The sequence below is a fragment of the Micropterus dolomieu genome, linkage group LG23, assembly GCF_021292245.1.
Source record: "Micropterus dolomieu isolate WLL.071019.BEF.003 ecotype Adirondacks linkage group LG23, ASM2129224v1, whole genome shotgun sequence".
Classification (NCBI taxonomy): Eukaryota; Metazoa; Chordata; class Actinopteri; order Centrarchiformes; family Centrarchidae; genus Micropterus; species Micropterus dolomieu.
The window spans coordinates 3,565,413-3,579,670 of NC_060172.1; the positions used below are offsets into that span (position 1 = coordinate 3,565,413).

The 14,258-nt window shown below is 46.5% G+C and overlaps 3 protein-coding genes across 6 annotated transcripts in view; 1 reads left to right on the top strand and 2 right to left on the bottom strand.

Moving 5' to 3' along the window:
• The window catches only part of dennd6b (DENN/MADD domain containing 6B), an 8,951-nt gene extending 3,826 nt beyond the window's left edge, over positions 1–5,125 (bottom strand). Inside the window, exons 1-14 of one of the 3 annotated variants that reach the window (XM_046039210.1) lie at positions 4,874–5,125; positions 4,231–4,269; positions 4,097–4,139; positions 3,915–4,024; positions 3,697–3,777; positions 3,503–3,608; positions 3,334–3,413; positions 2,841–2,903; positions 2,707–2,762; positions 2,395–2,517; positions 1,941–2,036; positions 645–739; positions 509–574; positions 344–408 (exon numbers count right to left, since the gene is read on the bottom strand). In XM_046039210.1, coding sequence (XP_045895166.1) covers positions 344–408; positions 509–574; positions 645–739; positions 1,941–2,036; positions 2,395–2,517; positions 2,707–2,762; positions 2,841–2,903; positions 3,334–3,413; positions 3,503–3,608; positions 3,697–3,777; positions 3,915–4,024; positions 4,097–4,139; positions 4,231–4,269; positions 4,874–5,017 — 1,167 coding nt within the window. In that variant the 5' untranslated portion in view covers positions 5,018–5,125. The remainder of the gene's footprint in view (positions 1–343; positions 409–508; positions 575–644; positions 740–1,940; positions 2,037–2,394; positions 2,518–2,706; positions 2,763–2,840; positions 2,904–3,333; positions 3,414–3,502; positions 3,609–3,696; positions 3,778–3,914; positions 4,025–4,096; positions 4,140–4,230; positions 4,270–4,873) is intronic. The other 2 variants (XM_046039213.1, XM_046039212.1) reach the window with 2 other exon arrangements.
• Positions 5,126–5,542: 417 nt separating this feature from the next.
• lamtor4 (late endosomal/lysosomal adaptor, MAPK and MTOR activator 4) lies at positions 5,543–7,621 on the bottom strand. 2 transcript variants are annotated; one of them, XM_046039217.1, is made up of 5 exons: positions 7,572–7,621; positions 7,172–7,265; positions 6,923–7,006; positions 5,869–5,986; positions 5,543–5,770 (listed from the first exon to the last, which is right to left on the bottom strand). In XM_046039217.1, exons 2-5 carry the CDS (start codon positions 7,172–7,174, stop codon positions 5,673–5,675), a joined length of 303 nt encoding a protein of 100 aa, XP_045895173.1. In that variant the 5' UTR covers positions 7,175–7,265; positions 7,572–7,621; the 3' UTR covers positions 5,543–5,672. The 2 variants fall into 2 exon arrangements, with proteins under 2 accessions (XP_045895173.1, XP_045895171.1); XM_046039215.1 differs by lacking the exons at positions 6,923–7,006; positions 7,172–7,265; positions 7,572–7,621 and adding an exon at positions 6,160–6,217 and having other exon boundaries at positions 5,869–6,036.
• Positions 7,622–7,624: 3 nt separating this feature from the next.
• atp6v1f (ATPase H+ transporting V1 subunit F) lies at positions 7,625–8,977 on the top strand. The gene is made up of 2 exons (XM_046039214.1): positions 7,625–7,894; positions 8,532–8,977. Exons 1-2 carry the CDS (start codon positions 7,737–7,739, stop codon positions 8,731–8,733), a joined length of 360 nt encoding a protein of 119 aa, XP_045895170.1. The 5' UTR covers positions 7,625–7,736; the 3' UTR covers positions 8,734–8,977.
• Positions 8,978–14,258: the final 5,281 nt, after the last annotated feature.

A 14,258-nucleotide genomic window follows, 5' to 3' on the forward strand; every position in this document is an offset into this window, starting at 1 on the left:
TAATCTTTACACGTCTTCGTGTCAACGATCAATAATCTTTACACGTCTTCGTGTCAACGATCAATAATTTTTACACATCTTAATCTTTACACGTCTTCATGTCAACAATAACGATCAATAATCTTAACACGTGTCCGTGTCAACGATCAATAATCTTTACACATCTTAATCTTTACACGTCTTCATGTCAACAATAACGATCAATAATCTTAACACGTGTCCGTGTCACCGATTAATAATCTTTACACGTCTTTGTGTCAACGATAACTATCAATAAACTTTACACGATAACGATCAATAACGATAAATAATCTTTACATGTCTTCATGTCACGTTCGTTCACCTTTAGCAGCCGTTTGATCAGAAGCTTGTCTTTGTGCAGGTACGTCCTGTACGCCGTGTAGATACCTGCAGACAGGAAGTCAGCATTTACCACAACAAAACAGGATGTTCTTCACAATAAAACAGGATGTTCTTCAGCATGAGACTGAGTTTAGAGTCAGGTGACCTGGTTTAGTGTCCAGGGTTTTCAGCTTGGACAGTTTCTTCACCTTCACCTGTTTCGGTAAATCACCTGAAAGACATGAGACAGGTAAACAGGCGAGTCATCCCTGAGTCATCACCTCAGAACCGTCTCTTCTTACCTGCCATCCTGACGTCTCCCAGCCGGACCACATGAGGCCAGTTCTGAAAAGTCTTAATGAAGAACGGATTGGTGACTCCCAGAACCACGTTAGGCCTGAGGAGGATAGGTGAGACAGGTGAGTGAGGACAGACAGAGACAGAGAGAGACAGGTCAGTTAGGACAGGGTGAGTGAGGACAGACAGAGACAGGTCAGTGAGGACAGACAGGGTGAGTGAGGACAGACAGAGAGACAGGTCAGTGAGGACAGACAGGGTGAGTAAGGACAGAGAGAGAGACAGGTCAGTTAGGACAGGGTGAGTGAGGACAGAGAGAGACAGGTCAGTGAGGACAGAGAGAGACAGGGTGAGTGAGGACAGACAGAGACAGGTCAGTGAGGACAGACAGGGTGAGTGAGGACAGACAGAGAGACAGGTCAGTGAGGACAGACAGGGTGAGTAAGGACAGAGAGAGAGACAGGTCAGTTAGGACAGGGTGAGTGAGGACAGAGAGAGACAGGTCAGTGAGGACAGAGAGAGACAGGGTGAGTGAGGACAGACAGAGACAGAGAGAGACAGGTCAGTTAGGACAGGGTGAGTGAGGACAGACAGGGTGAGTGAGGACAGAGAGAGAGACAGGTCAGTTAGGACAGGGTGAGTGAGGACAGAGAGAGACAGGTCAGTGAGGACAGAGAGAGACAGGGTGAGTGAGGACAGACAGAGACAGAGAGAGACAGGTCAGTTAGGACAGGGTGAGTGAGGACAGACAGGGTGAGTGAGGACAGACAGAGAGACAGGTCAGTGAGGACAGACAGGGTGAGTAAGGACAGAGAGAGAGACAGGTCAGTTAGGACAGGGTGAGTGAGGACAGACAGAGACAGGTCAGTGAGGACAGACAGGGTGAGTGAGGACAGACAGAGACAGGTCAGTGAGGACAGACAGAGAGACAGGTAAGTGAGGACAGACAGAGAGACAGGTCAGTGAGGACAGACAGGGTGAGTAAGGACAGACAGAGAGACAGGTAAGTGAGGACAGACAGGGTAAGTGAGGACAGACAGAGAGACAGGTCAGTGAGGACAGACAGAGAGACAGGTAAGTGAGGACAGACAGAGAGACAGGTCAGTGAGGACAGACAGGGTGAGTGAGGACAGACAGAGAGACAGGTCAGTGAGGACAGACAGGGTAAGTGAGGACAGACAGAGAGACAGGTCAGTGAGGACAGACAGGGTGAGTGAGGACAGACAGAGAGACAGGTCAGTGAGGACAGACAGGGTGAGTAAGGACAGAGAGAGAGAGAGACAGGTGAGTCCAGTACTCACGGGGCCTGTGTTCTGGTGGTGAACTCTCTGAACTCGTTGTCGTGGACGGTGAAATACGGCCGGAAGTCGCAGCAAAACTTCAGAGGACTGATGGAGCTGAGAGACACAGTGTTACCACAGCAACAACAAACACACTGCTCTCTGATTGGCTGCCAGGATTAAAGAGTGAGCAGCTTCGTCTGGATCAATGAAAACTCACAGCAGTCAGGTGACCCCCCCCCCCCCCCCCCCCCCCCCCCCCCCCCCGCGTTACTGACCAGCTGCTCGGTCACCCCCCCCCCCCCCGCGTTACTGACCAGCTGCTCGGTCACGTGACCCCCCTGCGTTACTGACCAGCTGCTCGGTCATGTGACCCTCTCCTGTTATTGAAGTAGAAATTGATCCGGCGTCTGCAGGTAAATTAACAGCTGATGAGATCATTAATGATCTGGTTCCTGATTGGCTGTTCAGTTACCTGATGAGAGCCAGTACGGTCTCCGAGGAGACGGTGGGAGACGGCGCCATGACAACCAGTGGTTCCCCGAGCAACACGAGCTCCCAGAGCATCTGCAGGTGGACCAGGACGGACTGGAAACACCTGAGAGGTCAAAGGTCACAGGGAACAGGCTCAGTTCATAATTTACTCGTTTAAATTTTAATATTTATTCATTTTATTTCATTAATCAAATTTCATAAACATTTGTCTTTTATTTTGGTAATTTCTTCATTAAAGTTTCTGGCTGACATATTTTATATTTGTAGATGAGGACAAGAACAGAGGACGGACCTGAAGAGGTCCAGCTCGTGGATGGAGGGCAGCAGAGTCGGAGCCGGCAGGAGGCCCTGGGGAGATGGAATCAAACTTTATTGGTCTGTCCCTCAGCTTGTGTTGTTAATAAAGATCCCCTTTCTCTTCCTGACCTCTCTAGCAGTCTGTCTCACTGGACTTCCTCCTGGTTTGTCCGTTTTTGAAGGAATCCGCACCTGAAAAATAGAATTAAATGAAAACAAACTTTAGTTCCAGCGGCAGGAAGTGACGAAACAAACATTGCATTTTCTTACTCCGCCAACTTTGAGCACCAGTAAGACCACGCCCCCTCCTGCTCGCCTGTCAGACCACGCCCCCTCCTGCTCGCCTGTCAGACCACGCCCCCTCCTGCTCGCCTGTCAGACCACGCCCCCTCCTGCTCGCCTGTCAGACCACGCCCCCTCCTGCTCGCCTGTAAGACCACGCCCCCTCCTGCTCACCTGTAAGACCACGCCCCCTCTGCTCACCTGTAAGACCACATCCCCTCTGCTCGCCTGTCAGACCACGCCCCCTCCTGCTCGCCTGTAAGACCACGCCCCCTCCTGCTCACCTGTAAGACCACGCCCCCTCCTGCTCACCTGTCAGACCACGCCCCCTCCTGCTCACCTGTAAGACCACGCCCATCACAGGCAGGTTGAGGGTCAGTCCAGGTACTGGTGAAGGCCATTGGTCGATCTCGTTACACACTGTGAGGAGGACAGAAAGATGAGACGTCAGGTGACATGATGACAGTGATGTCATAATTATTCCTGTGATGTCAGCATGACATCATCACCTGCTTCCAGACAGGGCTGCAGCTTCTCAAAGAACTCAGGAGCAACGATGTGCAGCAGCGAGTGGAACAGGTGAGTGTACGGTAACCTGGACACCAGCACCAGAGACTGAAACACAGAGTCACATGACCTCTCAGCTGTCAGTCAAAGTGAACAGGTGTTACCGCATGAACAGGTGAGCACAAGTGCCTCTGACCTTCTGGAAGTAGCCTCTCTTCACAGAGACGTCCTTCACCTGTCTGAAATAGACGTAACCAAAGAAATGGGACGCTTCCATCTGCGGAGACAGCAAGACACGCAGGTCATTACATCATTAGCAGCGTCCAATCAGCTGCTCCGAGCTGGGATCCAATCAAACCCTTTCACTACAGGAAGCATGCTGCAGTTAAAGCTGCTATCTGATTGGTTCCTCACCTGCAGGGTGACGGGGGCGTCTCTGTTGTAAGCATCCTCCCGGAACCTCGCCGCTCTGCGACCGACCGACTGGCGCAACCTGAAGCTGAACTGAGTGTCACCGAGGCATCCTGGGAAATCAGACAACACATGTGACCTTTGACCTCCGAGTCCTGCGGAACACACCTGGAAGCTGAACTCACCTGAGTACGAGTCGGGGAAGGACAGGTAGCAGATGCTGGTTTTCTGACAACAAAACACAAAGACATGATCAATAAATCCATAATCAACAGGTCGATTATAAGTTCAGGATAAAGATCTGTTAAATCAAAGTTACCTCCTTCTCAGTGAGTTTCACATCCTGAGGATAAACCAGCTGAAAACCAAAAGCAGAAATGACTCACACCAAATTCCATTCAGAATTCTGCTAATTTAATGGATCGCTGCTTCTCACCACACTGTAAAGCACTGACTTTTGTTAACTAATGACATGATACAGGTGCAACAGCTGCAGCCATCAGCAGCATCTTTCAGCTGCCAGCAGTCAGAGAGAAAAGACTGTCAACATATCATGAGGAGATGATGTTCACTTCGGCTCACACATCAGTCACTGCAATAACACCTCCTTTCATTCCCACAATCTTCTGATGAGCGACAGCAGCAATTTTAAGAACTTATTAGATATATAATTCGAAAAGATGAATGCCGAAGTCAACAGAGACTCTGTCCGTTCCTGGACTTATAACTGATTGTTTACCAAAAGCTACCTTTGCCGAAAAGGACGGCAACTTTTGAAAATGGTCTTAACTTTTGAACGGAGTCTGGTGCACCTGTCTCCAACACAATGACGGTTGTGCTTCCGGCGGAAGGTTTCCCGTCCTGTTCATCAAACATCCGAAGGTCTGCTCGGATCATTGATCTGATTCTGATCTGTAGCGCTGGGGATACACCATGCTAACGATGCTAAGCTAACGCCGTACCTCGATGGCCTGCCCGAGCTCCAGGTCGAAGGTAACGACACACACGCACTCCAACCAGGAGGAGAACCGGGCCCACGGACACCGGCTGTCCCCGCCGTCCGCCGCCTCACGTCGGGGAGAACCGGAGCCGTCAAACGGGTTCATCACGACCGGATCAGCGCTCCGAGACCTCCACCGTCCCCTCTCCGGTCCTCCATCAAAAATAACGTGAAAGACACCGGAGACAGTGGCGCCTCTGGCGGCCCCTGCTGGAGAGGAGCGGTACTGCAGTACTGAGTGTGTGTACATTATATATATCTATCTATATATATATACACACACACACACACACACACACACACACACACACTGTACACACGCTCAGTACTACTGTGTACATATATATATAAATATAGAGAGTATATTACATTGTAGTATTTCTTAACGGCCTCAGCTTCTTCACCTTCGGATCAATCAATTTAATCTGCACTAACACACTGATCAATCAGCACCTTCACAATAAAAGCACTGAACGTAATTCTTTTTACCATAAACACTGTTTAAATTCACTCCCAGCAGCCAACAGTGAAGGCGGCCGGCTGGTTACATCACTTCCTGCTTACAGAGCTTCGTCTTGTTTATTGATTATTGATCAATTCTGTCTGAATAAATCAGCTGACAGGAAACAGCAACTTTAAACATGCTTTTATTGTCACTCACACAGGTTCAACATTCAAACACACAAAACTTTATGGAAATCAAACACAAGCCGAGTCCGAGACGCTGCCGCCGGATGACCTCACTTCCTGTGTGTCCATCTCTACACACTGATTGGCTCCTGCTGGTTGTTTTGACGTTTGACCACAAAAACTTTCTGCCCAGAAACCGTCACCGCGTAAACGAAATCCTCCAGAATCACTGAGGACAGAAAACAGAGTCCAGGTGAGTCCAGGTGAGTCCAGGTGAGGGGGGAGGTACCTGCAGACCGTCTTCACCTGAGAGGGTGTGTGTATTACCTGACATGCGCTTGAAGGGCGGCTCAGCTGATCCAGGTAACCGGAATCGACTCGCTGTTCGAACCATCTGCATCATCACGCCTGCTGTGTGTTCGTCGTTCTCCAGCTCACCTGCAGACTGATGGGGGGAGGCGGGGTCAGGACTCTCGGAGTCTGACTGGACTGAAACTTTATCATCAGGTATAAAACTTTAATAAATCTTCCTTATACTTTGTGTTGTACATGTCTGATACACCAAACTCCACTCAAAATTTAAACAATTTAACACATTTTCTCATCTGTTAATTTCACCTTTTTTTTCAAAACAATCAGTAATTCCAACACCAAACACCATTTAAAATTCAAGCAGTTTAAAGTTTGTGATTCCACAGCAGCGAGATCTCAGATCTGACAGACTCTATCTTGATTCTACTTTGACTGTATGTGATTATATATGTGTATATATTTATGCATCAATGTAGAAGGTTAACTGATTCTACTTTCATCTTTTTCTGTTCTTCTTTTTAAATTCCTCTGTGCCAACTTGTTTTTCCCCGACGTTAGAAAACAAAGGAACATCAGCGAGAAACTGAATGGAGTTTGGTTTGTTTAGCTTCTCCAGCTTCCAATTTAATGTTCTAGGACTAAACTAACTCTAATACCAAACTTGATTACCAATTAATTTCTTGTATAATTTGATTAATAATATTTTTAATCATCGGGGGTCAAAAGGACTGTGAAGTCGATGGTTCTGTCAGGTCATGTGGTCTAACACCAAACTGCATTCACAATAAGAACAATTTAACGTTTGGCTGAACTGTAGGAGATCACGCCAACATATATTTACCCATCAGGCATCACGGGGGATTTTCTAACTGCTGTTTACACCAGTAGTAAATTTTGTTTCCCACCGCACAGGTGTACTGATATCTGCGGGAACGTTAAATCTACAGATATTTTAAGAGAGTTTGGCGTGTTAGCGATCCCGGTACAAGTCTCACTGTGATTAAATTAAAGTCACACCAAACTGAATGGACTTTGGTCTGGTGTTTGCAAGTCTGGCAGAACTACTCACGGCCAGAACCCCGTCCTCACTGATGACCAGGTACCCGAGCTGATCCGGGATCCGCTCCAGACCCGCAGTCAGAGCTGCTGTCGTCTGAAAACAACAGGAGCCGACTGAGTTAACAGGCTAACTGCTAACATGCTAACAGCCATTTCAGACAAACTGTAAAGTCCGAGTCACACAAACGTCTCAGAGTTTATATGAAACCATTCAAACACCGGGACCGCGACCGGGACCGGGACCGGGACCGGGACTCACCATTCTTCTTCTTCTGTTTTACCACAAGTTGTAGCTCAGCAACATTTCCGTCTTTCTCTCTGTTTTTTTCACGTGACTGTGAGGCCTTCAGGTGCTGTCGGAAATTTAAATTATTATTTAAAGTTTAATTTAAGTGTCTTCAGCTCATTTAAACATGCGTGGTATTTTCACTTTACTTCACGTACTAATGTAATTTATTATTAGTAGATTTCATGGTTTACAGTTTAGACGGAGCCTCTTTGAACATGTTTTTGGGTCAGAGACTTCCTGTTTGATCAAAGCAAATCAAAGAACAAAACGTTCACAGGTTTCTAGTGAGCACTTGAAGGCAGCACGCTGCGATATTGTTTTGAATTGTTTAATCTAAAATAGTTTGATGAAAGATGAGTTTGTGACTTACGAGTTTCCCTTAATGCAGCAGGGAGCGCTCTCGCGCTTCTGGTCTCTTTGTCCAGAGCGGAAGTGTTGCTCAGCTGACTTCCTCACGTGACCTGCAGCAGCTGACAGTGACGCGCGTTATTATTTCCTCCGTTTCTCCGTTAAATCGTGATAATTGAGGCGCGCGATGGCCGGACGCGGGAAACTGATCGCCGTGATCGGTGATGAGGACACGTGCACCGGATTCCTGCTCGGTGGGATCGGAGAACTCAACAAGAACCGGAAACCCAATTTCCTGGTGGTGGAAAAGGACACGAGCGTCACGGAGATCGAAGAGACCTTCAAGTAAGACTCCGCACCAAACCTCGTTCAGTAATCAGTGTATTTAAAGTGGTCCTGAGACCTGCAATCCTCCCTGTGAGGGACAGGATCTTAACCAGGAGGGCCCGGACGGCCCCTCGGTGAGCGACTGGACCAGCAGCAGATTTAAAACCGGGGTTTTCTAAGTGGCCTTTTGGTTAAAATGATCTGAAATTTATCTGTTTAATGAACTAATGCTTAATCTTAAACCAAACTCCATTCAAAAGTTAAGCAATTAATTAAATAACACCGTTGCCAGATGCCAAATGTTAAATCGGCTTGCAGCAAATCATTTTTAATCTATAACCTCTGATGGATGATTCGGTCGGCCTGATGTTCAAATCACCACGTGTTAACTTCTTAGATTTGTGAATGAAGGTTCGTCTGGTGTGTTTGTGGTCAGCGAACCAGAAACTGAACTCCTTTGACCCTGCAGAAGATCTCTTTTAATCATCAGCCAATGTTTGGTTAGAAATCACGTGCAGCCCTCCTCGGGGATCTTCTGCTCCTATTAATTCATAAAATATCGTCATTTCCAGAATCCGAGTGTTAAACTGATAGAAATCTGAATGAAGTTTGGTGTGTTTCATGTCTTTTTTTTTATTTATTTTTTTTCCTCCAGGAGCTTCCTGGCACGTAACGACATCGGCATCATCCTGATTAACCAGTTCATCGCTGAGATGATCCGTCACGCCATCGACGGCCACATGCAGTCGATCCCGGCCGTGCTGGAGATCCCGTCCAAAGAGCACCCGTACGACGCGTCCAAGGACTCCATCCTGCGCCGGGCCAAGGGCATGTTCTCCGCCGAGGACTTCCGCTAAACGTTTCCGCTCTGTGCGATGAAGAGAAATGTCCCTGGCTTGTTGTTTTTGTACAGTGATGTTAGATTAACTGTAGTTTCTAATCCCTGTCAAAACGTTTTCAGTTCGGGCAGGACGGGAAGTGATGAGCTTTCCTACCTCGCAGCTGAAAATATCTTGACGAGAGAAGAACTTGTTTTTGTGTCGTGTTTGTTCCAGAGGTTTAACTTATGAAACGGAAAATAAATGATCGTGTTCGTTGTGACTTTCTGCTTCTTCAGTGTGTGAAACATCAAATCTTAAATGTCTGAAAACGTTTGTGCTTTAAAACGTGGCGTGTACGGAGGCCCTGAAGGGCCACGGTGGGAAGAAGTCCTTCTGACCATGTTTCCTCTGATCCACAGGAACCGCAGTGTGCGGGTCCAGTCACAATGTACACTGTGTACTATATATAAGTATAATTATACTGTATACATACTGTGTGTGTGTGTGTGTGTATATTTATACAGTATAGCCTGAATAAAGGCAGGATGCAGCAGCCAATAGTAGCTCAGGAGCAACAGCCCGTGTCATCAAATGCACTTTGAGCTGCGGGGCGCCGTCACGTCACTAAACAAACTGCAAACACTTGTTTTTCACCAGCTGAAGCTGAAAGTTTTCTTTGCTCAACAGTGAAGCTTCGTGTCTCAGACGAAACCTGCAGAGAACAAGACAAAGACCGTCTCAGCTGCAGGTCCTGGAGTTTCAGGTCTGGTTGCTGCAGGTCCAGGAGCTCAGGGATTGGTCATCTTTCACAGCAGAGACAAGATGAGGCTGTGTGCTGATGTCATGATGACATCACCGCTGAGGTCAGTGCGGTTCCCATCAACCCACTGATATCAGCTGGGAAAGTCAATATTGAAACAGCGCCGAGGCCGTCGTCCTCCTGCAGACCTTGGGCCGACCTTCACAGGACTGTGCTGGTGCTGGATCTGGATTCTGTGACCCTGAAACAGTATAAATCCATCGGTGCGAGTCAGACCCTCTGGCAGTGTCAGACCTGCTCCCTCTCTCTGCTGGATCAGATAATGACGACTGTTCAGGCTCCCGCTCTCTGTTTGATGATGATGATGGTGGGTTCTGGTTCTGCCGGTCCTCTTCCTCCTTCACTTGACGGCTCCAGGTGAGTCTCGCGCAGCTTTAGGCAGAATGTTGATATCTGTGCCTTCCCGTCAGAGACCTGATCCGAGTCCTCTGTGCTGCAGCACACAGACCCTCTCCAGGTGAGGAGCCCCGACTCAGATCTGGACTTTAGATCAGCACCATGAAGGAGAAGCTTCCGTTGTCATGCTGGAATCACCAGAATCGTCCGACTCCATAATCCCAACCTTATCCATTCACGAGAAACAAAGTTAAACCGCTGACATTTCGGATCTCAAGGTTTTAAACACAGAAGTTTTGTTTCTCACTCGATAAGACAAATCAGAATCAACAGCTCACCAGATGACTTCACACACACACACACACACACACACACACACGTGTACAGTATCTCACCAAAGTGAGTCCACCCCTCACATTTGTGTAAACATCTGATTCTATCTTTTCATGTGACGACACTGAAGAAATGACCCTTTGCTCCAGTGTAGAGTGTGCAGCTTGTATAACAGCGTAAAGTAGTGAGTGTGCAGCTTGTAGAACAGTGTAAAGTAGTGAGCGTACAGATTGTATAACAGTGTAAAGTAGTGAGCGTACAGCTGGTATAACAGTGTAAAGTAGTGAGCGTGCAGCTTGTAGAACAGCGTAAAGTAGTGAGCGTACAGCTTGTATAACAGCGTAAAGTAGTGAGCGTACAGCTTGTATAACTGTAAAGTGGTGAGCGTACAGCTTGTATAACTGTAAAGTAGTGAGCGTACAGCTTGTATAATAGTGTAAAGTAGTGAGCGTGCAGCTTGTATAACAGTGTAAAGTAGTGAGCGTGCAGCTTGTTTAACAGTGTAAAGTAGTGAGCGTACAGCTTGTATAACAGTGTAAAGTAGTGAGCGTGCAGCTTGTATAACAGTGTAAAGTAGTGAGCGTGCAGCTTGTTTAACAGTGTAAAGTAGTGAGCGTACAGCTTGTATAACAGTGTAAAGTAGTGAGCGTGCAGCTTGTATAACAGTGTAAAGTAGTGAGCGTACAGCTTGTATAACTGTAAAGTAGTGAGCGTGCAGCTTGTTTAACAGTGTAAAGTAGTGAGCGTACAGCTGGTATAACAGTGTAAAGTAGTGAGCGTGCAGCTGGTATAACAGTGTAAAGTAGTGAGCGTACAGCTTGTAGAACAGCGTAAAGTAGTGAGCGTACAGCTTGTAGAACAGCGTAAAGTAGTGAGCGTACAGCTTGTATAACAGTGTAAAGTTGTGAGCGTGCAGCTTGTATAACAGTGTAAAGTAGTGAGCGTACAGCTTGTAGAACAGCGTAAAGTAGTGAGCGTACAGCTTGTAGAACAGCGTAAAGTAGTGAGCGTACAGCTTGTAGAACAGTGTAAAGTAGTGAGCGTGCAGCTTGTACAACAGTGTAAATCTGCTGTCCCCTCAAAATAACACATCACACAGCTATTAATGTCTAAACCGCTGGCAACGAAAGTGAGATTAGAATAGAATACAAAAATGTGAGGGGTGCATTCACTTTTGTGAGATACTGTGTGTAATATATGTGTGTGTGTATATATATATATATATGTGTGTGTGTGTGTGCGTGTGTATATACATTTAACACACATTTGAGAGTAGGCTTAAGACTTTCCTCTTTGATAAAGGGCATTACCTTTATCAAGAGTCCAGAGCCACGATCAGAACATCAGAACAGGTTCCTGCTGAGCAGCAAGTGAACAGATAGAAATCTGTTTTCAGGTGTCAGCAAGAACATTTTTCTTTTCTCAGGGAGCAGTAGAAACAGTCTATGTTCAGCAGTTAGAGTGAGCTGAAAGCGCTCACCTCACACACGCCTGCTGCCGCCAAGGTTGCATTGTCTTGAACTTTTTGTTTGCGACACGCAGCACGAATCACTGGAAGAGAGACTGATCCTCGCTGTTTGTGAGTTTCCAGAATCTATTACTGTTTAACTAAACAGGACATCAACAGGAATTCACACGGCAGAGCGTCCCCGCAAACCTAGATGAAGGCCTATAAAGTTATGTAGCCTGTAATTTTAACTTAAAGACCTATTAAAATGCTATACTAATGCTATACTGTAGTTCTGTGACTCCAGTATGGCAGCTTTGTATGATTCAAAGTTTTAAAAAAAATGCTGTGGCTCAGGAGGTAGAGCAGGCTGCTCGTTAATTGGAAGGACGGTGGTTCAATCCCCGGCTCCACCAGGCTGCATGTCGAAGTGTCCTTGGGCAAGTTAATGAACTCCGAATTGCCCCTGCTGGCTGTTCCGTGAATGTGTGTGAATGTTAGTTTCTGTTTGAGCACTTAGGCTCAGTGAATGAATGTGGGTGAATGGTGAATGCAGATGTAGTATAAAAGTTCTTTGAGTGGTTGAAAAGACTAGAAAGGTGCTATATGGAGCATTTACAGTTTAACATCCAACATTATAACATTTTAGATGAGTCATAAAATGTGGAAAAGCATGTTCTCCTTTAAGTTAAACAGGCTACAGCTGTGTAGCGCACAGAAGCTGTTGCCATTGTTACTCTCGCGGAGCGCCGTCTCCCTGTCTGATCACCTGAGGAGCGCAGAGCGGCCCCACGGGGCCAAGAGACTACGCTGTGATTGTAAGAACGTTCCTCAGAGAGACATCTTCCCCAACACTAACCAGCATGCAGTGTGGAGCTCTCCACTTCGCTGTGGCATTTGATCGCTTGTCTTGCTTTTGTTTACCTGTTTCTCCCACACGCTGCGTCCAGCGTAGTCTGCTGAAGCCTCCCAGGCTGATCAAAACCCCCCTCCTGTGACCTGTGGTCTGACTTATTCAGAGCCAGAGAGCAACGGACTTTCAAAATAATAATAATAAAAGCTGCATTAACGTGCAATAAAATAATTGTTGGGGTTAATTAATTAATGCGTTAACGTGATAATAACGCGCTAACGTGCCCAGCCCTAAAATATATGTGAAACATTACATCTCTTACATCTAGGTGCTGAACTTTAGCAGAAAAATCTTCGATTTCATCAAAGAAAATTATTTAGGGAACAAATACAGTTTAATCATAATAAATAGTTTGTTTAGTGCAGTTTTACTTTCTTCCTCAGGGACGCCGCGATGAACGCCACGAAGAACGGCACGATGAACGCCAGGATGAACACCACGATGAACGCCGCAATGAACTCCATGAAGAACGCCACGATGAACGCCGCGATGAACTCCATGAAGAACGCCACGATGAACGCCACGATGAACGCCACGATGAACGCCACGAAGAACGCCACGATAAACGTCACGATGAACGACACACTTGGCCCCTTCAGGTGAGTCACCAGCTTCTGTGTTTTCGACTGAACACACTGATAGATTCTCCTAATGTAAATATTTACCTGTGCAGGTAAAACCAGGAGCTCTCCCAGGTTGGACTCCTCTCTATGAGCCTTTGACCTCTCTCAAATAATCTGATTGGTTGAGGGAAACGCAGATGTTTTTTCTCTTGTTATGCTGTGATGTCATCATCATGTTTGAGTATTTATAAAAAACATAATGAAGATTGAGATCATCACTTCCTGCGGCATGTCAGCCCGTTAAAATTCGGTTCTTCTGTTTCCTCAGAATACAACCTTTATTTGTCTCACCTGTAGTGTTCACCTTTATTTACCTGTCTCACCTGTGGTGTTCACCTTTATTTACCTGTCTCACTTCTGATGTTCACCTTTATTTATCTGTCTCACCTGTGGTGTTCACCTTTATCTGTCTCACCTGTGGTGTTCACCTTTATTTACCTGTCTCACTTCTGATGTTCACCTTTATTTATCTGTCTCACCTGTGGTGTTCACCTTTACCTGTCTCACCTGTGGTGTTCACCTTTATCTGTCTCACCTGTGGTGTTCACCTTTATTTACCTGTCTCACCTGTGGTGTTCACATTTATTTACCTGGCTCAACTTTGGTGTGCAGCTTTATCTGTCTCACCTGTGGTGTTCACCTTTATTTACCTGTCCCACTTCTGGTATTCACCTTTATTTACCTGTCTCACCTGTGGTGTTCACCTTTATTTACCTGTCCCACTTCTGGTGTTCACCTTTATTTACCTGTCTCACCTGTGGTGTTCACATTTATTTACCTGTCTCACCTGTGGTGTGCTGAGGGAAACACGGTGGGCGGAGCCTCCAGACGTTTTTTCTCTTGTTATGCTGTGATGTCATCATGTTTCAGTATTTATAAAAAGCATAATGAAGATTGAGATCATCACTTCCTGCGGCGTGTCAGCCCGTTAAAATTTGGTTCTTCTGTTTCCTCAGAATACAACCTTTATCTGTCTCACCTGTGGTGTTCACCTTTATTTACCTGTCTCACCTGTGGTGTTCACATTTATTTACCTGGCTCAACTTTGGTGTGCAGCTTTATCTGTCTCACCTGTGGTGTTCACCTTTA